The following is a 23,892-nucleotide window of genomic DNA, read 5'->3' on the forward strand; positions in this document are numbered from 1 at the left end:
GGGAAGTCCCCACATATACATTCTTTTTTTTTTTTTTTTTTTGCTGTACGCAGGCTTCTCACTGTTGTGGCCTCTCCCGTTGCGGAGCACAGGCTCCGGACGCGCAGACTCAGCGGCCATGGCTCACGGGCCCAGCCGCTCCACAGCATGGGGGATCTTCCTGGGGGGCACAAACCCATGTCCCCTGCGTCGGCAGGCAGACTCTCAACCACTGCACCACCAGGGAAGCCCCTACATTCTTTTTCATATTCTTTTCCATTTTGGTCTGTCACAGGATATTGAATATAGGTCCCTGTGCTGTAGAGCAGGACCTTGTTGTTTATCCATCCTATATATAATAGTTTTCATCCGCTAATCCCAAACTCCCAATCCTTCCCTCCGCTACCTGCCCCCCTTGGCAACCACAAGTCTGTTCTCTGTATCTGTGAGTCTGTTTTTGTTTCATAGTCATGTTGATTTGTGTTGTATTTTAGATTCCATATATAAGTGATATCATACGGTATTTGCCTTTCTCTTTCTGGCTTACTTCACTTAGTATGAAGTAAGGATGGACTCTAGGTCCATCCATGTTGCTGCAAATGGCATTATTTCATTCTTTTTTATGTCTGAGTAGTATTCCATTGTGTATATATATGCCACATCTTCTTTATCCATTCATCTGTCGATGGACATTTAGGTTGTTTCCAGGTCTTTTGCCACAGTTTTAAAAGTCAGCCATTGCATTTTCTCATGCCTGGGTCGAGTTGGACTCACTGGCCTTGCTGTGGTCATTGGGCATTGGTCACTGCATCAAGCTGAAGTGTCAGCTGGGAAATGGGATGGCAGGACTCTCCCTCTCCATGGGGTCTATTTCACAAGTTTCTCTCCAACAGGGCAGCCTGACTTGTTCTATGGCAGCCCAAGGTTCCCCAGGGTACAAAAATGGAGCAGCCAGGCCTTCTTAAACTTAGGTCTGGAACCATCCTAGCATCATCTCCACTGTATTCTTCTGGTTAAAGCACGTCACTAGGCCAGACTGAAAGGGAGGGACCTACAGAGAGTATGAACACTAGGATTTATGGCTCATTGAGCCTCTAATGAAACTGACTACCCCAGCAGTTAAGTCTGTGTGCTCCTGCAGCCACATGCTGTGGACTGGGCTGTGGGAGCTCCCTAGCTCCTGCTTTCATGATTGTAGGAGATAATAGCTACCCTTTAAGGGTGCTTTGGCAGTGCTGTTTTGAGAGATAAGGACACCAGTCATATTGGATTAGGGCCCATTCTCATTACCTCACTTTAAAAATTTTATTTATTTATTTATTTTTGGCTGCGTTGGGCCTTCATTGCTGCACGCAAGCTGTCTCTAGTTGCGGCAAGCAGGGGCTAAACTTCGTTGCAGTTTGCGGGCTTCACCTTGCAATGGCTTCTCTTGTTGTGGAGCACAGGCTCTAGGCACGCGGGCTTCAGTAGTTGTGGCATGCAGGCTCAGTAGTTGTGGCTTGCGACTCTAGAGCACAGGCTCAGTAGTTGTGGCTTGTGGGCTTAGTTGCTCCACGGCATGTGGGATCTTCCCAGACCAGGGATCAAACCCGTGTCCCCTGCATTGGCAGGCAGATTCTTAACCACTGCACCACCAGGGAAGTCCCTACCTGATTTTGACTTGATTACCTTGGTAAAGACTGTCTTCCCAGTCAGTCACATTCTGAGATACGGGGGTAGGGGTTAGGACACCAAAATATATTTTGGGGGGGACACAATTCAATTTATAACACTTTTCAGGGGAGAAGTTTGATGAGTTTCACAGATCTACCCTAGAGGGCTTACTCAAATAAAGTTCATTTCAATTTTTTTCTATTTTTCCTAAGATCTATTTGGAATTTATTTTACAGTAATATATCAGAAAAGGATCTAAATTTTATATATTTTAAGCAATAACTGTGGTTTAATAAAAAGTATTTGGTCTTTGTCATTAATGCCTGGTGTAGGAGAGGGAAAAAAACACACCTGTTTTTCCTCTGCCCTCTTATGTTCAGTGTATGGGGCCCTGCAAATTAGACTGATAAAGACAGAGTAACAGGGAAAAAGTTTTATTATTAAGTATGCATATGGAGGCCTTCATAGAAAAGTGAAGACCCAAAGAAGTGGATAGGCCTGAGACCTTATATACCTTTTTAACAAAGAACAATAAATTGTGGAGATGCAGTGTGACAAAAGAAAAAGTTTTAGGCTAGGGGTGATAAGTTGTGGGAAAGTGACTAGGATATATATATGGGCAAAACTAATGGAAGATAAGACCCATCTTGGTGTCAACTTTCCATCTTCTTCATGGTCATAAAACTGCCCTGGGGGGACTTCCCTGGTGGTGCAATGGTTAAAAATCCATCTGCCAATGCAGGGGACACGGATTCGAGCCCTGGTCCGGGAAGATCCCACATGCCGTGGAGCAACTAAGCCCGAGCGCCACAACTACTGGGCCTGTGCTCTAGAGCCCACGAGCCACAACTACTGAAGCCTGCGTGCCTAGAGCCCATGCTCCCCAACAAGAGAAGCCACCACAAGGAGAAGCCCGCAAACCGCAATGAAGAGTAGCCCCTGCTTGCCGCACCTAGAGAAAGCCCGCGCAGAACAACGAAGACCCAACGCAGCCCAAAAATTAATTAATTAATTAATTTTAAAAAACTGCCCTGGGAGGGGGGATTTATGAAAGTCTTCATTTCTCAGAAATTTCTGCTTTTAGTCAGATAAGAGTAGCTCTGAGAAGGCTTCTTTCTGCATCTGTTGATTCTCATTTGCCTCCAGTTCAAAATAATCCTTATGCCAAAGTGGTGTATTTTGCCCCTTCATTGCCACAGAGGTCCTAAAAATTCCTAAAAGACCATATTCCTTGGAATATCTCAGTGATAAAAGTGTTTTTGGTATGCTGGTGAGATGGCTCTTGGCTGAGGGGTCTCCAGGTAGCTTCAGGAGGGGGCCTGGTCTCCAAAAAGACCAAGCAGTGATTAGAGTGTTGGGACTGTCAGCCCCACCTTCTGGCCTCTTGGGAATGGGAGAGGGACTGGAGATTGAGTTCAATCACCAATGGCCAGTGATTGACTCAATCATGTCTAGGTAATGGAACCTTCATAAAACCCCTGAATTGTTGAGCTTCTGAGTTGGTGAACATATGGAGGTGCTGGGAGGGTGGCATGCCCAGAGAGGGCATGGAAGCTCTGCATCTCTTCCCCCATGCTTTGCCCTATCTATGCGTCTTTCCCCTTTGGCCCTTCCTGGGTTGTATTCTTTAGAATAAGCCAGTAATAGTAACTGAAGTGCTTTCCTGAATTTTGTGAGTTCTTCTAGCAAATTATTGAACCTGAGAGGCATGGATCATGTGAACTCCTGAATTTGTAGTTGGCTGGGCAGCAGTGGGGGAAGACTGGGCACCCCATTTGCAGCCAGCATCTGAGGTCTTAACCTGAGGGGTCCGGGCTAACTCTGGAGGGTTAGTGTCAGAATTGAATTAAGTTGCTAGACACCTAGCTGGTGTTGGAGAATCAGAGAATTAGTGTGGAAAAACTATTTGATGTCAGGGGAGGAAAAAACTTTCACCCCCCCAATAATACTTTAAATAATTTTACTATTCTTTTTTTTTTTTTTTTTGCGGTACGCGGGCCTCTCACTGTTGTGGCCTCTCCCATTGCGGAGCACAGGCTCCGGACGCGCAGGCTCAGCGGCCATGGCTCACGGGCCCAGCCGCTCCGCGGCATATGGGATCCTCCCGGACCGGGGCACGAACCCATATCCCCTGGCATCGGCAGGCGGACTCTCAACCACTGCGCCACCAGGGAGGCCCAATTTTACTATTCTTGATTGCTTTTTTTTTTTTTTTTTTGTGGCACGCGGGCCTCTCACTGTTGTGGCCTCTCCCATTGTGGAGCACAGGCTCCAGACGCGCAGGCTCAGCGGCCATGGCTCACGGGCCCAGCCGCTCCGCGGCATGTGGGATCTTCCCAGACCGGGGCACGAACCCGTGTCCCCTGCATCGGCAGGCGGACTCTCAACCACTGCGCCACCAGGGGAGCCCTCTTCGTTGCTTTATAACAACATATTTGTCAGATATTATTTTATATGAAATTTTAATGTTTATCTTTTTAAATCTTTTTTTAAATAAATTTCTTTACTTATATTTTTATTTTTGGCCACACTGGGTCTTCATTGCTGCACGTGGGCTTTCTCTAGTTGCGGCGAGCGGGGGCTACTCTTTGCTGTGGTGCACAGGCTTCTCATTGCGGTGGCTTCTCTTGTTGCGGAGCACAGGCTTTAGGTGCACGGGCTTCAGCAGTTGTGGCTCACGGGCTCTAGACTGCAGGCTCAGTAGTTGCGGTGCACGGGCTTAGTTGCTCTGCAGCATGTGGGATCTTCCTGACCAGGGCTTGAACCCGTGTCCCCCGCCTTGGCAGGCGGAGCCTTAACCACTGCGCCACCAGGGAAGTCCATTTTATCATCTTTTTAATCTTCCTTCAGAACCACATGATTAGCGTTACCTTATATTCTAATATATTGGCTTTAGACCCATCTTATTACTCTTCTGTAGAAAAAAAAACTTTGCTTCTCTCATGTTATTTCTTCAGAAGACCTTTAGAATAATTGGATAAAATTCTTTAAAAAATAATCTCATTGGGATTTTGATTGAATTTGCATTAAAACCACAATGGAACTTGGATAGAATTAATATCAGCACAACATTCAGACTAGCTATCCAGGAAAATAATTACTCTCAGGTATTCAAGCATGCTTTAAAAGATATATTTGGGCCTTAGGGGTACAGAATTGGATTACTCATAGCCGCTAGTCCTTGGCACACACTACAGTTAAGTGGGCACAGTTATTAAGCTATTATGTTTTGGTTTCAAATTCACTCCCTTGTGTGAATCTGGGACTCTGGGACTCTGCAAACCGCACTTCTTCTTTGCCGACTGGCTGCGTTCGACTCTGCCAATAGGGGGCACCAAAGGGACTGTAGAAGCCTGGAGGAAGCAGTGGGACTGGGCTCTTCCGGTTTGCTCTCTGCTTATTTCCTGTCAGTTTCTTGCTCTCATCAGCATCACCCAGCACAGCTTCTTTACCCCAGCTGAGGCAGTTCCTTCCTGTAGCAGCTGCTAAATCTAGTTTGCAGTTTTTCCAAGTCTTGCACGCCCTCACAGATGCCAGCACCATTTCAGGGTGCTTCCAAGGAAGGTCCTCGTCCCTGGTGGTCCTCTGGGGTCAGATACACCTGCACATCTGAACAGTCCCCTCCTCCTCATGGTCTGAGTTTCATCTTCAGTGAGCCTCTCATCCAAGTGTTTAGTTTTCATAATTTTAACCTATATCCTTTGTTTTTCCTGCACCAGGGGTGTTAGCTGCTTCCCGTAGTTACTACGACCATGATAGCATAGGGCTCTCTTTTTGCCTTTTCAGTTACCTGGTTACCAACTCTTCATACCTAAGTAACATTTCTTTATATGAAATCATCTCTGTGAAAATAACTGGTGTGACTTCTGTCTCCTGAATATCTTTTTTTTTAAAATAAATTTATTTATTTATGGCTGCGTTGGGTCTTCGTTGTGGTGTGCAGGCTTCTCATTGCTGTGGCTTCTCTTGTCTCAGAGCAAGGGTTCTAGGCGCACAGGCTCAGTATTTGTGGCACACGGGCTTAGTTGCTCCGCGGCATGTGGGATCTTCCTGGACCAGGAATTGAACCCGTGTCTCCTGCATTGGCAGGCGGATTCTTAACCACTGTGCCACCAGGGAAGCCCTCCTGAATATATCTTGGCTGACATCAATATTGGCAAGAAGCAGATTGTCAAAAGATGGGGTTTGGAGGTGGTATAGTTGTTTTTTAGGATTTGAACGTAGTGATGAGCTCCTTGCCAAAAAATGGGATGCTAGTAATCCATACTCTGCAGTGGCATCATGGTGAATCATATATTAGCATCCATGTTGACAGTGATGAGGTTCCAACTGAAATAAGTGACTTGGGAGATCAAGTAGCTACTGCAATTAACCTTTAGGGCACTAAAAATGGCCACAAGGATAGTGATATTCAGTTGAGTCTTTTAACATGTTTACCTTTTTTTAATTTTAATTTTTAAAATTTCCTATTTTTTGGCTGTGTTGTGTGGCTTGCAGGATCTTAGTTCCATGACCAGGGATCTAACCTGTGCCCCCTGCAGTGGAAGCATGGAGTCTTAACCACTGGACTGCCAGGGAAGTCCCTCAGTTGAGTCTTGACTGCTGTGGTTCTTGGTGCAAAGAGTGACCTCAGGAAACAGATCCCCAAAATGGGATTCTGGGATTAGGTGTTCATCTGCTTGAACTTCAATGAAATATCTATGTAGGGGGAAAACGGGATTACAGTTATCCCTAGAATACATTGTCTCTAGGAGGAATATAAAATGTGTTGTAATTCTGGTTCTTTTACCCATTAACTACGTATCCTTGTGTAAATCATTTATCCTCTCTGGACCTAGTTCCTCCTCTGTAGCTTCCTCAGTTCAGGCTGCTATAACAAAATTCCAGAGACTGGGTAGTTTAAACAATTTATTTCTCACAGTTCGGGAGGCTGGGAAATCCCAGGGCAAAGTGCTGGCAGATTTAGTGCCTGGTGAAAAGCTTGCTTCCTTGTTTGCAGATGGCTGCCTTCTTGCTGTATCCTCACATGGTAGAGAGAGAGGTTGTCTCTTCTTAAAAAGGCACTAATCCCATCATGAGGCTCCACCCTCATGACCTCATCTGATTACCTCCCAACTGGCCCCATCTCTAAATACCACCACATTGGGGATTAGGGCTTGAACATATGAATTTTGAGGGACACATAGAGTCCATAGCACTATATAAAATGAGAATAATTATTCATCCTCTGAGAGATTTTAGATCCCCCAGTTCCCATTGTCTTGTTGGTACAAACAGAACCACATTAATAAATCTCGTATCTGCTATCTTCAAATCTATAAATCAATTGGAGAGAAGTAACATCTTTATAATGACATCTTATAAACCATGAATATGGTATAACTCCCCATTTGTTAAGGTCTTTAACTTCTCGGAATAATATTTTAAAGTTTGATGTAGAGATCATAACTTATCTTTTGTTGGATTCCTAGACATTTTTTAGTTTTATTCTACTTAGAAATAGCACCTTTGAAAGTTCTTCGTTTTCTAAACTTTCATCACTGGCATACAGAGATAATTTTTTTATGTCACCTTTTATTCAGCTTCCTTGCTAAACTCACTGATTTTTAGTAACTTATAGATTCTGTTGGATTCTCTATGATTATATGTAGTTATGCCATCTCAGAATAATGATAGTTTTCTTCCTTTCCTATCCTATAGTCTCTCTTTTCTTACCTTATTGCAATGGTGTTAGAAGAATAGGGGTTACCTTTGGGGTAGAAGGAAAGGGTAGTGATTGAGATTCAGGGAATGCTGGTCAGGTGTAGTTTCTAAATCTCGGTGGTGGTTACACAGACATGTCCATTTCATGATAATTCATTGAGCTGTTCACATATTTTTAAACGACTGGCTTTTTAAAAAAAATTATTTTTGGCTGCATTGGGTCTTTGTTGCTGTGCACAGGCTTCTCATTGCAGTGGCTTCTCTTGCGGAGCACAGGCTCTAGGCCCACGGGCTTCAGTAGTTGTGGCACACGGGCTCAGTAGTTGTGGCTTGTGGGCTCTAGGCCCACGGGCTTCAGTAGTTGTGGTGCACGGGCTTAGTTGCTCCGTGGCATGTGGAATCTTCCCGGACCAGGGCTCGAACCCGTGTCCCCTGCATTGGCAGGCAGATTCTTAACCACTGCACCACCAGGGAAGTCCAAGCTGTTCATTTTTTTTTTTTTTTTTTTTTTTGCGGTACGCGGGCCTCTCACTGTTGTGGCCTCTCCCGTTGTGGAGCACAGGCTCCGGACGCACAGGCTCAGCGGCCATGTCTCATGGGCCCAGCCGCTCCGCGGCATGTGGGATCTTCCCGGACCGGGGCACGAACCCATGTCCCCTGCATTGGCAGGTGGACTCTCAACCACTGCGCCACCAGGGAAGCCCTAAGCTGTTCCACTTTTAACTTGTGAACTTTTCTGTTTATATTTCAACTGTACATTTAAAAATAGTATTAGTGTGGTGGTTTAAAATATATACACAAATTGACATTCTCTTCAAAATATGTCTGCAAATTCTTTGACACACCCTGTGAGTATGATCTGGACTTAGTGACTCAGTTCTAGTGAGTATAAAAAGAGAAAATGATGGTATGCAACTTCAAAGACTAGGGTATTAAAGGCACCTTAGTTTCCTGCTTGTTCTTAGACTGCTTGCCCTGGGGGAAGTTAGCTGCAATGAGAAACTGAGGCCTCCAACCAAAAGCCATGTGAATGTGCCATCTTGGAAGTGTAACATCCAGCCCCAGGCAAGCCTTCAGGTGACAGCAGCCCCAGCTGACATCCTGACTCATGAGGACCCTGAGCCAGTACCATCCAGCTACGCCACTCCCAGATTCCTGACCCTCAGAAATGTAAGATAATATGTTATAAGCAGCTAAGTTTTTTGGAGGGGAGGGTACTTTTTTTACACAGTGGTAGACAATATCATTATCTAGTAAAAGTCATCCTTAAAAATGTTGGCTTGACAGGCTCAAACTCCACCACAGAACCTTATTTCTACCCCCTGCCTCCTTTTCAAAGAACTGTACTGGACTTCCCTGGTGGTCCAGTGGTTAAGACTCTGAGCTCCCAATGCAGGGGGACTGGGTTCGATCCCTGGTCAGGGAACTAGATCCCGCATGCCGCAACGAAGATCCCACATGCCACAACTAAAAGATCCTGTGAGCAGCAACGAAGACCCGGTGCAGCCAAATAAAAAAAGTAAATAAATAAATAAATAAATATTAAAAAACAAAAAAAACCCCAAGAAACTAAAGAACTGTACCACCATCGACACCCTGTTGGCTGAGGATCGAGTCATGGTGAACACAGAGGCTGGTGCATGGTGTGTGTGCAATTTTACTGGCCCTCTTTTGGTGCCAAAAAGGAGATGGAATTCATGCCAGCATGAGGGGCCATTTATTGCTCAGGGGTTGGGCCCCCACGTTTTGGGGGAGTTCCACCACTTCCTCCCCCCATTGTCCCCATGGACCCCTCAAGTGGCAGGTTGCTGAGTTGATCGTGGAGGGAGCACATCTTCAAGTGTAGACAGTCCAGAGCAGCCACCTTCTCCCTGTAACGAGAGTGGGCAGTTAGTGCTCGGGAGGCCTGATGCCTCGGGGCTGGTGTGGAAGCTGGGGGTGACTCAAGCCCTTTCCCCAAGACCTCACCCTCCTCCCATGCCCTCAGCCTCCTTCCTCACTCCGGCTTCATCTTGTCCGTCAGCAGCATGTTCTTGGCCCGCAAGGCTTCGTCTTGGGCCAGCCAAAGGGTGGAGCTCAGGGCCTCTGCCCTGACATGTTTGGCCAAGGCCTGGCGCTCCAGCTCCTGGGGAGAGGAGTGTAGGTGCTGCTGGGCTTGGTGGACTGGGTGGAGGGGGATCTGGATCGTGGAGGGCAAAGGGCAGGGTCCCCTAGGGCCCGCATTCCTCCCCCAGAGTATCCCATCATGCCTTGAGGTTGAGGCTGACCCCAGCATCCCACAGTGCACTGGGCCTCCCAAGTCCCATTGTGCACTAGACTTGTGTCTGTCCCACTGTCTGTCCCCTATTGCACTGGCCTTCTTTGTCCCTGTAAACACTAAATCAGCATCTATCACATTGTCCCCTAATGCCCATGAACCATCATGCATTTGATGTCTGGGCCCCAGTATCCCATCACATGGTGATCATCTACATCCCATAATTCACATTATGGGATGTGACCCCCACATCTTATCTATTAGGCCAGCCTCTTGGTCACAATAATAGTCCTCAGTGCTCTGGTTCCCTATATCCCACAATGTACCAGCCCCCATGTCCTATCATGTCTTAGTCCTCTAGATCTGCCACATGACTGTCCATTACTGCCTCATTTGTCTGTTTCACCCACTACAACTCATATCCCATCATACATTAGGCCAATATCCCATAATATACTAGATCTCTATGTTTCAGAATGTACACCAGCCTCAGGTTCCATCAGTTATTGGGCCTGAGTCTGTGTGCAATGCCTCATGAAGAGCTGTGGTTCCATTTCCCATAATGCATTAGCTTACTGTGACCTGCTATTTGCTGGGTCCCCTCTCTGATCTCAGTGATCCCATATAATGCATTGCCTCTCTTAAGGCTCATAGAAAATCAGGCTTATATTCCATGAGGCTATAGACTGGTGTTTGTCTCCTCTGTCCCACAGTGCACCAGATCCATGTCCCATCATGCTTTGGGCCCGTATCCATTACCCAAGCTTCCATAATGATTGATCTATGACTCACTAAACACCAAACAGCTCCCCTCTCACCCCATCCCGATGTATTAGAGCCAAGTGTCCCCCCAACGCCTGCTGGCCACAGCTCATCCTTCCCATCCTGCCACACACCAGAAGTATCCTTGTGCCTGGGGCTCCCCCGCCCTGCCCTGACCAAAAAGTGGGGCATAGTGGCCCATGGTCCTTGGTACCAGAATCTTCTTGTGTAGCCTCTGGCAGCTGGGGCAGGCAGGAGCCAGGCCCCTCTGCTTCACCTCGTCCACTAGCGGGGTCAGCGCTCGCTCCAGCAGCTGCTGCAAGAACTCCGTGGACAACTGCTGTCCCTGGCTGGGGGAGGGGTAGTCACCAGGTGAAAGAGGTCTCAGACCAACTCCATCCCCAGGATATACCATGCCCGTCTGCCCAGCCTCCACCCAGGTCCCATTTCCACTATGCACCCAGGCAACCTTCCCACCATGCACTGGGCCCAAACTGCAGTTCTTCTGGCATGCTCTGGTTTCCACAGCGTGGGGAGTTCTCACAGTGCCTGGGGATTTCTACCACACGGTCCTCGGTTCATCAAAAACTCACATTTCCCACAATGCACTAGTTAAAACCGATCCCATGTTGTATTGGAAGTGCCCTGCACCCTTCCTAATACAGATCAAGCATGGTATCTGTCGGCTTCCAACACCCCAAGGTCTCATTTCCCTACGATGCACTGAGAAAACCTGCCCCCCCACCCAGTACCACTGCCCAGCCTTCCCACAATGCACTGGAAATCCAAGATGCTCGAAACATATCAAGTCTTTCTTGCGTTCCACAAGATACTGACTTCACCTTGTGGGGAGGGAAGAAATGTGACTCCCATAATGCCGCGAGACTGGCCCATCCTACAATACATGGGGATGCCCTGTCTCCCACAATGAATTTCCCTCTCCACTCTTGCTAAAGTCTCATCTCCTTCAATGCTTGGTCCTCAATACGATGCAGAATGCACCTGGAGCCAGGCGCTGCCCCCTTACCTGGCACAGCGGGCACAGGAGCCTTGGGGGGCCCGATCCAGGTTCATAGAGAGGTCAGACCCTCTATGAGGGCTCTGAAAGTGCTGCGCAAGCTCCTCCAGAATCGGTTTCACTGGGCCCAGCTCCTCCAGTTCGTTCCTCAGTGAAGCCACAGACACTGCTGACCGCTCCACCCTGCGGTGTGAGAGTAAACAGTGCAGTGAGGTCGCCTCTCCAACAGTATACAGGCATCCTCCGATTTTTGAAAGTTCGCTTTACCCCACTTCATTTTTACAAAAGGCCTACATTAGTACGTTTTCACTAACCAAAAGAAGTCCGAAGAGGATTTTCCCTTTTATGAAAAAAAGCGCAAAGCATTTGTTTTGTAGCAAGCTGTTACAGAAGCAGGACACACTCCAGGCAGCGAGAATGGCGCCACCAAGCCCCTTCTCTGAGAACTACACTCAGTATCTCAGCACCAAGCCACCATAGCTTTGAACTGTGTTGTGTATGGGCACCTGTGCTTTATCTCAATTTATTTTGTGCACCTGTTAGCAAGATGTATTCTAAGGTAATTGCTTCTTCGCTTTATGCTATTTTGGCTTACCGAAGGTTTCACAGGAACTGCTCTACTTTTGGATGGCAGGGAAACCTGTAGTCCCAGCACGGCGCCACCCAAAATTAGCCCAGTACCTCTGTCTCCACCCAGTTTTCAATACCCCGCTCTGCCTTGCCCCCTCTGCTCTGATTGGTACCTCCTTTTGCGTTTTATTGTCGGGAATGTACCTCCCTGTTCTCTAATTGTTTTCCCCTGTTCCTACTTGGCTCCGCCCCTTGTCCTTTTAAGGTGTGGAACTCCCCTCTTCTCTAAGTGGCTCCGCCCCTCAGTCCTTCTTAGGTATAACACGCCCCTCCCTACTCTCTAACTGGGGCTTCCACCTGTCAGTATATGCGCTCCACCCGATTGGCTCCAGCTGATTGACCCACCCCTTTCCCTCAAGGCTCCGCCCTCCCACGTCCCCGCCCCGTGCGCTCGTCTGGGCCCTTACATGGTGCACAGCTCCTCCGTCCGGCCCCGCAGCTCCTGCAGGCCCCGCGCGGCCTGAGCCTGCTCGCGCTGCGCCCGCTCCCACTGGCCCAGGAAGCTGTCAAGCCTGCCGCCTAGGCCCCCGAGCAGCCGTAGGGCCTCCTGCACGGCCCCCTCCTCCTGATGCCACCGGGCGGTCAGTGAGGACACCTCCCTCCTGTAGGGGTAGAGGTAAGGAACGCGTCAGGGCTAGGTTTGGACACGCCCCGTCCGCCGCGCCCCGCCAAGACCACACCCGTGGCTCCGGACCCACCCTGTCCCCGAATTCTCCTGTCCTGTTCACTTATTGGGATCCTCTCATGTCCTCCAGAACCCTGCCTCTATCCCCTTATCAGGTATCCTGGCCTTCTCTCGACCTGCCTCCCAGCCCCACATCAGCTCCTCCAGACACTGTCTCCTCAAGATACCGCTCGCGCCAACCCTGTCCCCCGGAGTTGGAGCCTCCAAAGACCTGCCACGTCCCCAAACCCGCCCACTCATTTTCACCAGACGCGGACCTCCCTGCCACCGGCCCTATATTCAAAACTCGGTTCTTCGAAGTCCTGCCCTTCCGGGTCACCGCCCCCAGAACGCTCCTCTTCGAGGCTCCACCCCCTGGGCCCATCCAAGGATCCCACTCACCTCAGCTCTTCAAGGGCGGCAGTGACCTTCTGCAACTCCTGCTCGCTCACGGTGGGGCCCTCCCCTGCCCGGGGCCCCATTCCCCAGCCGTCTGGGGCCAGGCCTCGCCGTCGCGGGGGTTCGTCGGGGCTCCCTGGCGGGCTGGAGCAGCCTGGGGGCTGGGTGGCGAGGCCCAGGCCGTGGCGAGAGAGGCCAGCCTCCAGCTTCTGCTCCAGCCCCTGCAGCTCAGCCTCCTGCCTCCTGCGCGTCTCATCCTGCATCTGGAGGTAGCACAGCTTCTCCTGGGCGGGGAAAGAGGGCAGGGTTACTGCGTCCGGCCCCTTGCCTCCCACCACTACCACCGCCTCCACCACCAAATCCGCCCAGTGAATTCCTGAGGCTGGAAAGTGAATGGATGTGGACACGGGATATCGGGAAGTCCCACCTGCAGTCTTAATGGACTCCCGCTTGCTGTTACTAGGGAGGGATGCCCCATTCGAAGCCCAGCTGGAGTCCAACTCACCTTGGACTGAATGCCTGCCTCTGTGTCTCCATCTATCCCTCCACCCTCACTCTAATCCTCGAAGGCATCCAATTCCAGTCCCTCCTGTTTAGGAAGAACAGCTGAAGCTTTTCCAACATTTTGGTGGGAAATGAGTGGGTATGTGGGCAGGACAGGCATTCCCACTCCAAGTCCGATACGAATCCCTCTCTCCGGGACTTGAATATGACTGTTCATGGAAAAGTATGACCATGAACAGGAAGGGGAAGTGTGGTGGTGGTGGTGGTGGCAGGGCGGGAAGTCCCACCTGAAGTCTACCTCAAGTACCTCGGTTACTTGAGTACCTTCCTCAAACCCTTAGACCCCTCCCCCTTACCTCCAGCAGGGCAGAGTTCTGCTTCAGGACGTTGGTTTTTATTTCAGCATCTTCCACCGACCGGGTCACCTTCCGGCAGTTCTCCTGGGTCAGGACACCAGGGCGGGGGCCCTGCCTTCCCATTCCAGTTCCGCCTCCCAACCCTTACCCTCGCTATTTTCCGTACAGCCTCCACCCCCCGCGTTTAAGGCACGCCCCCTCCTTCCGCAAGGTCTGCCTTCTGCTTATTGGTCTGCCCTTTCCCGGCTTGGTTCCCTTGGCTAAAGAAATGGTTCTTCCTCGGACCTCTCCCATGCTCCTTTTCCACTTCACCTCACCTCTCTCCTGTCCACCACTCCATTCCTCCCCACTTCCTCTCACCCTCTTCCTACTTCCGCTTCCTACTCCCGCCCCGCTCCTGCCCCACAGCGGCTCACCTTGAGTTGACGACAGTACCCTTCTAGTTCTTCCGCCTCTTGCCGCCTTCTCTCTAGATTCTCACTCAGCACAGAACACTCAGTCTGTAGCATGGAAGGGAGGAGGGGTTAGCCAGGGCCTCAAGGAGACACCCCGTGGGGAGGAGAGGCGGGAAGCTTCCTTTCCCTTCTGAGCCTCAGTCTCCCCAACTGGGCTATGGGTGCATTGAGTTGGAGGATAGCTCTAAGGGGGCAACGTGACCCTGGAGGAAGAGGAGATGTTGCGGGAGGGGGCGGGTGGTCCTCACGACCTGCAGCGTCTGCACGTGCTGGTTAACCCGGGTGGTCTTTTCCTTCAAGCTGGTGATGGAATCTTTGGCGTGGACCAGTCCACTGTTAACCCAACTCTGGGGAAGAACGGGAGACAGGTGGGTCAGTGGGTGCGTGGGAGCAAACCCCAACCACAAGAGAAAGTCTAGAACTAGCTTTACACCTTGATTCTGCCCTGGAATAGCTGTGGAATTTGGGGCCAGGGCTGCACCTCTTTGATTCTTGCTATAAAACCAGGGGGCAGCCTCGTTTTCTGCTTAGTGGATGGCAAGAAAAATAAGTAGGATCCAGGAGGGAGTGGGGGGTGGGAAGCTCAGACATGAGGGAGAAGGAGGATGGTCTTAACCTGAGATAAATGCCTTTGGGGTCCACAGACATAAATAAGATAAACGGTTAAAACACATGCCTTGTCTTTCTCTCCAGGCAGTGGAGAGTTCTAAAGATAACTCACTTTCCAGATATAAACACTCACTATGCCCCAAGCCAAGCCCTTACCCACGTTTTCCTTTTTATTCCTCACAACCACACCTCTTGAGGTTATTTGCCCCATTTTGCAAGCAAGGCAAATGAGGCCCAGAGAGGGGATGTCCCTTGTACTCCCGGGTACACGAGACAGGAGGTGGCCTTGTCAGAATTTATTCTCAGAGCCCTTGTTTCAAACCATGATGCCATATGGCCTCTGTTCATTGCTACCTTATGTCACCATAAAATGCTTTGTGACTCCTGTCAAACGAACTGGCTCAGGAGGGATGCATGTGATAGGATCTCCACTCTCCCATTTCCACATTTATAGAAGAGTTAGCCTGGTTCTTCACTGCTCAGCCAAAGACTACAATTCCCAGCTGCCCTTACAGCCAGGTGTGGCCATGTGACTAAGTTCTGGCCAATGGAATATGAGTGGAAATAATGTAGGCAATTTCCAAGTCATGCCTTTAATAAAGGAAAGTAGGGAGCATACCTCCCTTTCTCTCTCCCTACAATGTTGGTAGCTAAAGCCAGAGCAGCCATCTTGGACCATGAGATGGAGGACACAATATAAAAGAAGACTGGGGCTTCCCTGGTGGTGCAGTGGTTGAGAGTCCGCCTACCGATGCAGGGGACGTGGGTTCGTGCCCCAGTCTGGGAGGATCCCACATGCCGTGGAGCGGCTGGGCTCGTGAGCCATGGCCGCTGAGCCTGTGCGTCTGGAGCCTGTGCTCTGCAATGGGAGAGGCCGTGGCAGTGAGAGGCCCACGTACCGCAAAAAAAAAAAAAAAAAAAAGACTGAATCCTCAACCCTGTGAAGCCGCCATACTCAATTCCAACCACTTATGAATACTTTTATACATGTAACCAAGAGAACATTTTCCATCTTGTTTAAACTATGCTACTTTGTACCTTTTTGTTACAGCAGCCAAACTTGTGACTTAATAGCTGAGCCCCCAGAACACTGGAGCCTCTAACCTACTGCATTTGAAGAGACCTGCTATACTTGAGACATTTATGTGAGCAACAAACTATCCTGCTTCAAGCAGCTATTTTGGTTTCTTTCACAGCTGCTGAACTAATACACAAAGAGAAAAGAGAGAACAAGCTTCCTCCATTGTAAAATGGGAACAACTTCACATTTCTTGCGTAACTGCTCTGGAGAACAAGTGTGATAAGAAATATTGTATTAAGGTGACATCAGCAAAATGGTAGGGTCAGGAACCCCCAAATTCCACCCCTCCAAACTGGCCAAAACTATGAGTCAAGTCATTGAGGAGATTATAACAATCATAAATATATATGCACCTAATAGACGTTCAAAACACATGAATCAAAAACTGATAGAATTGGGAATTCTCTGGCAGTCCAGTGGTTAGGACTCTGTGCTTTCACTGCCAAGGGCCCAGTTTCAATCCCTGGTCAGGGAGCTAAGATCTGCAAGCCCCACGGTGTGGCCAAAAAGAAAAAAAAGACACTGACAGAATTGAAGGGAGAAATTGACAATTTAACAGTAATGGTTGGAGACTACAATACCTCAATTTCAAGAATGGATTGAACAACTAGAGAGTAGATCAACAAGGAGATAGAAGACTTGGACGACACTATAAACCAACCAGACCTAACAGGCACCTACAGAACATTCCACCCAACAAAAGAATACACATTCTTCTCAAGTGAAATTAAACATTGTTCATATGGTCGAGGACAGACCATATATTAAGTGACAAAACAAGTCTCAATAAATTTAAAAGGATTTGAAAACAAAGTATGTTTTCTGACCTCAATGACCTCAGTAGAATGAAATCAGGAATCAATAGCAGAAAGAAATTTGAGAAATTCACAAATATATGGAAATTAAACAACACACTCATAAACAGCCAATGGGTAGAAGAAGGAATCACAAGAGAAATTATACTTAGGAATGAGGGAAAATGAAAACACAACATACCAAAACTTGTGGGATGCAGCAGAGGCAATACTTTGAGGGAAATTTAGAGCTGTAAACACCTACATCAAAAAAGAACTTAAGGGGCCTCCTTGGTGGCGCAGTGGTTGAGAGTCTGCCGATGCAGGGGACATGGGTTCATGCCCTGGTCCAGGAAGATCCCACATGCCGTGGAGCGGCTGGGCTCGTGAGCCATGGCCGCTGAGCCTGTGCGTCCGGAGCCTGTGCTCCGCAACGGGAGAGGCCACAGCAGTGAGAGGCCTGTGTACTGCAAAAAAACCCAAAAACCAAAACAAAAACTTAAAATCAGTAACCTAATCTTCCACCTCAAGAAACTAGAAAAAGAAGAGACAACTTAACCCAAAGCTAGCAGAATGAAGGAAATAATAAAGATTAGAGTGGAAAAAAATGAAATAGAGAATAGAAAAACAGTAGAGAAAAATCAACAAAACCGGAAGTTGGTTTTTTGAAAAGGTCAACAAAATTGACAAATTTTAAGCTAGACTGACCATGAAAAAGAGGAAGAAGATTCAAATTACTAAAATCAGGAAGGAAAGAGGGAACATTACTACTAATCTTACGGAAAGAGAAAAGATGACAAGGGACCACTATGAAGAATTGTATGTCATCAAACTTGATAATCTAGATGGAATGGACAAATTCCTAGCAAAACACTAACTCAAGAAGAGCTAGGACATCTGGATAGACCTGTAATAGTAAAGAGGTTGAGTTAGTAATTTTAAAACTTCCAACAAAAAAAGCCTAGATGGCTTCACTTGTGAATTCTACCTATCATTTAAAAAGGAGTTGCTGCCAATTCATCTCAAACCCTTCACCAAAAAAAAACAAACAGAAAACAAACAAAACAAAACAGAAGAGGAGGGAACTAACTCATTCTATGAGGCCAATGTTACCCTGATACCAAAACCAAAGACATCACCAGATAATAAAACTACAGACCAATATTCCTTCGGAAAGCATCCACAAAAATTTTAACAAAATACTAGCAAACCAAGTCCAGCAGCATATAAAAAGGATTATACACCATGCCAAGTAGGATTTATCCCAGGAATGCAAAATTGGTTCACCGTGAAAACCCATGTAATATTCCGTATTAGTAAAATATAGGGGGAAAAATACAATCATGTCAATGAATACAGAAATAGCATTTGACAAAATCCAATGCCCTTTCATGATAAAAACATTCAATAAACTAGAAGCACAAGGGAACTTCCTCATCCTGGTGAAGGACACCTACAAAAAAAAAAAATTAAAACCCACACAAAACCATGGTGGTTTAAAATGTGCCCACAATTTTTTTGAGGCTCTTTTAAAATGTAGAGCCTTATTCCCATCACTTGAGTGTCAGCTGGACTTAGTGACTCATACCTAGTAAATAGAATAAGGCAGAAGTGGTGGTATGTGACTTAAGAAATGAGTTCATAAGAGGAACCATATCTTTCTTCTTGCTCACTCTTACTCTGGAGAATGATAGTTGCCATGTTCTAAGCAGCTACCTATGGAGAGGCCCGTGTGGCAAGGAACTGAGGCCTCCAACCAAGAGCCATGTGAGTGTGCCATCCTGGAAGCCCAACCTCCAGCTCCAGTCAAGCCTTCAGATGACTGCAGCCCCTGTCAAAATCTTGACTACAACCTCATGAGAGACCCTAAGCCAGAACCACCCAATTAAGCCACTCCAGGTTTGTTGTTTTAAGGTCAGGAATCATTTGTTTCACAACAATAGCTGTGATATTTTAAAACTGAAGACCCAACGGTCTTGGATTTCCCATAGGTAGCTGTTCTGGGACACTAGGGGAGCAGGTTCTAGAGTCAACTCAGTTTTTCCACTTACTACCTGTATGACCTCAGGGAGGGGACTTCACCTCTCTAAGCCTCTGTTTCCCTACCTGTAAAATGGGGAGGGACTAATAACTACCTTCACAGGGCTGCTGTTGGGAGGAACACAGGCTAATCCAGAAAGGCCCTTGGTCAATACTTGGGAAAAGAGAAAGTGCAGCTGGGGTCACTGGAGGTGAGTTTTAGCTTCACTGAGATCGGATTTGGGGAATGGTGACAGCAGAGGCTGCTAGCCTTGGCTAAAAAAGCAAATGGCATGGTGGTGGTGGGGAGCCAAACCTGGGGATAAACCTCTCCTTGGCCATCCACATGCCATGCAACTGGGCAATCCAATTCCCCACTCCGAGCCTGCCTCGGTTTCCCTTTTTGTCAAATGGGAATGAGGATACCTTGCTCAGATGGTGGTGAGGAAAGGTCAAGAAGATTATAGGATCCATAAGCCAAGCGCAGTGATTAGTGTCAGCATTGTTTTTAAGACAACACGACAGGACCTACCAGGAAAGGGCTTAGCACCAAGACCCTACAGCAGCCTCAGGGAAATCTGTAGACAGCAGGACAAGTTCCAAGCAGGGCTCAAACGACCTGCTCTGGCCATTTCCGCATGGAGGCACTGACCTTCCCCCAAAGTGATACTACCTCCTCAGTTGCATCCTTTGGCCTCATAAAGATGTCAGAGCTTAAGACAGGAGCCAGGGAATTCCCTGGTGGTCCCGTGGTTAGGACTCCATGCTCTCACTGCCAGGGGCCTGGGTTCGATTCCTGGTCGGGGAACTAAAATCCCACAAACTGCACAGTGTGGCCAAAAAAAAAAAAAAAGCCAGGAGCCACAGCTGTCTGCTTCACCATTCTTCTGCTGACCCTCCATCCAGTCTGGGAATTATCACTCTCTCACCCAGGGTCTCCATTGCTCCCGGGTTCTCTTCCTTTCCTCTCTAGTTCTCTGTCCCACCTCTCTCTCTGGTGTCCATTCCTTCCTTCTCTGGGTCTCTGGCCCCCTCTGTCTCTGGTTTTCTGTCTCTGTCCCCCTCCCCAGGTCCCCGTCCTCCTCTCTGTGGGTCTCTGACCTCCTTTCTCTCTGTGTTTCCGCCCCCTCCTCTCTGCCCATCTCCAGCTTTCTCTCTTGATGTAGCTCAGATGCTGTGTGCCAGCCTGTGTTCTTCCTGTCCACCTCCTCACGGTTCCTGCCCATACCTTAAGGTGTTGACTGACAGCACTTTTTCTAGTTTATGGAGAAGCCCCATCGAGGCTGAGGCTCCCCTGCAGCCCCACAGTGAGCCGCAGCTGCATCAGACCTTGATCTTGGCCTCCCGGGGCTCTTTCTCAGGCATCACAATCCTCTGGAGGATGTGACTCAGAAATAGCTCCGGTGGGAGGCGGACCTCTGCAAGTGCTGCCTGAGCGATGCTGGAAGAGAAGGGGAGGAAAGTGTTCTGGTGGGAGGGAATGCCTCCCAGGCCATCCATCCCACATGGACTCTCTCTCTCTGCCTGCTGGCTTCTCTCCACCTGGTCCTCTTACCCTGGACCCTCGCCCGGTCTCTTCTCCGGCCTGCCTGCCTCCAGTCTCTCCCCTCCAAACGTCTCTCACCCGGGGCCAGAGGCATCTTCTAGGGAAAGAAAGCCTCACACTCGCTAAGCTTCTGGTCCTGACCCTGCTTCTTACAAGCTCTCTAACCTTGCAGGGGATCACTCCACCTCTCTCTACCTCACTTATTTTTGTTTTCATCTTCCTTGCAGAACCTCTAAGAGAGGAAAACGAGACCCCCCTCCCCACCATAGGGATGTAGCACAGTGCCTGGAACATAGTAGATGCTCAGTAAATGGGTATGGAGCCCAAATGCCGAGTTGCTCCTCTCCCCTGCCCAGGAACCCTCAGCGGCTCCCCATTGTCCTCAAGAGAATGGAGAATGCCCACATTTCTCAGCCTCTGTGTCCCGTGCCCACCCCCTGCCAGCCTCACTTCTCCCACACACCACAATCTAGCCACAAGGACATGTTCCCCAGGCTCTTTCCAACTCCTGCCCTTTTGCATATGCTGTTCCAGCTAGGTGGAATACCCTTCCCTGTATTCTGCCTTCCTTATCTTCAAGATCCAGCTTGTGTGCTGCCTTTTCCAGAAAGCCTTCCTTGACCATGGTCGGCTGGGCCAAGGCCTTCTTCTTCAGGGCTCCCACAGTGACCTCTACTGCCCCTGGCAATGCAGGTGCTGATTCCTAAGCCCGGCTCCACTACTTAGAAGCCGTATGACTTTGGGTATGCTAATTAACCTTCTAGGGCCTCAATATCTTCATCTGTGAAGTGAGGATAAAAATAATGACTAACTATTCCGTGCATACAACTGACTATTGTGCTAAACATTTTACATGAATGAATTTCATTTCATTGTCATGACAACCTCATGAGATGGGTGCAATTCTCTCCAGAACTCTGTTTTGGGTGCTGCTATATTTCCTCTTCCTAGAGCAGTGCCTGGCACATTGTAGGTGTTTAAGAAATATTTCTTGAAAGAATAAACACATGCATCTCCATTTTACAGATGAGGACACTGAGGCTCCTGGAACACAGAAAGTGCTCAGTATATGCTAGTGAATCTTTTTTTTTTTTTTTTTTTTTTTGACCATGCTGTGTGGCATGCGGGATCTTAGTTCCCTGAGCTGGGATTGAAGCCATGCCCCCTGCAGTGGAAGCTTGGAATCCTAACCACTGGACCGCCAGGGAATTCCCGCTAGTGAATCTTATTAGTATCATTATGGCCGTGATTATTGTTAGTGTAATTCTCAGTGTCCATGTCAAGCCAAGTTCAGGGTCTGACCCAGGAGAAGCCTGGCAGGGGGTGGAGGTTGGTGAAAGAGTTAAAGGACCAAGCCGTAGCATTCTATGCTCTAGTCAGGAATTCTCTAAATTCTCTTAGATCTTGCTCACCTCCCAGTTTTGCCCCACAGTCTGAGGTGGTCCACTCAGAGAACTCCTGCTCATCCGTCAAAGCCCAGTTCCAACACTGCCTCCTCCAGAAGTTTTCCCTGATACCCCTAGCCTGGTTTGAGGGGCCCTTTTCTGGGATCCCCAGTGTACCTCCATTATGGAATTTGTCACCCCAGTCTGTATCTGTCACTCCCACCAGACTGGGGGCTTTCCTGGGGCAGGGACCTGGCCTGATTCCTATCTGTGACTCCAGCTTCACCCAGGACATTTGGAAGTGACTGAATGAACAAAAGACCAACTCGCAGGCAGCCGGCAGCATTCCCCCTGGATGGAGCAGATTCATGGCTGACTGTAGGGCCTCAAAGGGTGACAAGAACCTTCTCATTCCAAATCAAGAAGACACCCCCCCAAACCCATCCTCAGTATTTGCCTACCACCAGGGTGAGAACCCAGCCCGGCCGAGGGCCCTCTCACCAGTATTTCCGTGATGTCTGTGTCATCTGGAGCCCGGGGTGGGATGAGCACGGGCAATGCCAGCAGGCCGCTGTCTTCCACGGTTGAGTCTGTCCCCGAGGAGTCGGTGGGCTCCATGGCGGCCAGGTTGAGCAGGGACACATTGGTGCAGGCTGAGGACCGTTTGAGGTTCAGGCACCAGTGCATTGGCTCATAGGACATCCGAGGCTCCACCCTGGGGAGGAGAAACAGGCAGGAGGGTCAAGATGCCACCCCAGCAGGGTATGGTCCCTCCTGCCTCCCTCTCTGCACATTCCCTACTCTCTCTGACTTCAACCTCGCCGCCTGCTTTCTTCTTTCTCCTCCATCCCTGCTGCCTGTTTTCCTCCCTTTCCACCAGCACCCACAGTGGGACTTGTGCTCTCTCAGAGGCAAGGGCTGGGCGCTGGGACCGCCCCCGACAGGGTGCGACAAACCCACCCGTGGAAGACCACGGCCTTCTTTCTCTTCGCGATCCCTTTGACTGGACTGGTCACACCCCCAGGAGCCTCGGAGACCAGCTGGGAGCGACTCTCGACCCCCACGGGGGGGTCCCCGGCCTCATGGATCTCTTTGGACTGCCAGATCGTCTTCACCACCACGCTCGCCATGGCCTGTGGAGGGCCCGGCTCCCAGGGGCTCCTTCCTCTGAGGCTCTCCACCTACACTGACCACTGACGCTCAAGGTCCCCTGTCCCCACAAGCCTGCCTCATAAAGGACCCAACCACTGGGCCCCAGTAAGGGGGGGGGCACAGGGGTGGGGGAACGTGCCAAGTCAGTGGGGGGTCAGTGAACTCTTGTTCAGGATTCTAGTTCTACCCTGATCTGTCCCTCCCCGTCAGAAACACAGTGAAATTCATTCTAGTCCAGAACTTTTTAGTGGACGGACCCACTGGTTCTTGGGAGGGGTCCAAATTACCTTTCCCTGAAACTCACTGTGGGGTCACCCAGCCCCCCCATTCAGACTTGCTTCATCATGTAATACATTGGATTTGTCACTTTCCCAGGATCTGGGGGACGATGAGGTTTGATACCAGCGCTGGAGGATCTTACATTCTATGGGGGGTTGGAAGGGGACAGGCAGGCAATAGAAACAAACCAAAAATACCAGATGTCCGAACGTGATATAAAGGGCATCAAAACTGGGTGATGGCCATGTGGACATTTGTCAAAGCTTGTCGATTTGTGCACCTGGGATTTGAGGCTTTTATTGTGTGTGAATTCTGCCTATTAAAGAATCTAAACAAGCACTGAACTATAGTTCATGATGTGCATGTTGAATATTTGGAGTTGTGTTAGACCCCGGGACTGCTGTAACAAAGTCCTGCAGACTGAGCGTCTTAAACTGTAGATAGGGCTTCCTTGGTGGCGCAGTGGTTGAGAGTCCGCCTGCCGATGCAGGGGACACGGGTTTGTGCCCCGGTCCGGGAGGATCCCACGTGCCACGGAGCGGCTGGGCCCGTGAGCCATGGCCGCTGAGCCTGCGCGTCCGGAGCCTGTGCTCTGCAACGGGAGAGGCCACAACAGTGAGAGACCCACGTACCGCAAAAAATTAATA

General features: G+C 49.1%; 1 protein-coding gene across 3 annotated transcripts; it reads right to left on the reverse strand.

Annotated features, from left to right (window-relative positions):
* Window positions 1-9,029: 9,029 nt before the first annotated feature.
* TSKS (testis specific serine kinase substrate) lies at window positions 9,030-22,944 on the reverse strand (the record flags this gene model as incomplete). Of its 3 annotated transcripts, none has more annotated exons than XM_079722944.1 (11): window positions 9,030-9,206; window positions 9,336-9,460; window positions 10,569-10,704; window positions 11,382-11,555; window positions 12,410-12,604; window positions 13,069-13,349; window positions 13,926-14,009; window positions 14,342-14,425; window positions 14,632-14,727; window positions 22,316-22,529; window positions 22,775-22,944. In XM_079722944.1, 11 exons carry the CDS (start codon window positions 22,942-22,944, stop codon window positions 9,053-9,055), a joined length of 1,713 nt encoding a protein of 570 aa, XP_079579070.1. In that variant the 3' UTR covers window positions 9,030-9,052. The 3 variants fall into 3 exon arrangements, with proteins under 3 accessions (XP_079579070.1, XP_079579071.1, XP_079579069.1); XM_079722945.1 differs by having other exon boundaries at window positions 9,336-9,503; XM_079722943.1 differs by having other exon boundaries at window positions 13,926-14,036.
* Window positions 22,945-23,892: the final 948 nt, after the last annotated feature.

Source organism: Hyperoodon ampullatus (assembly GCF_949752795.1).
Source record: "Hyperoodon ampullatus genome assembly, chromosome: 18".
In the NCBI taxonomy this organism is placed as follows: Eukaryota; Metazoa; Chordata; class Mammalia; order Artiodactyla; family Ziphiidae; genus Hyperoodon; species Hyperoodon ampullatus.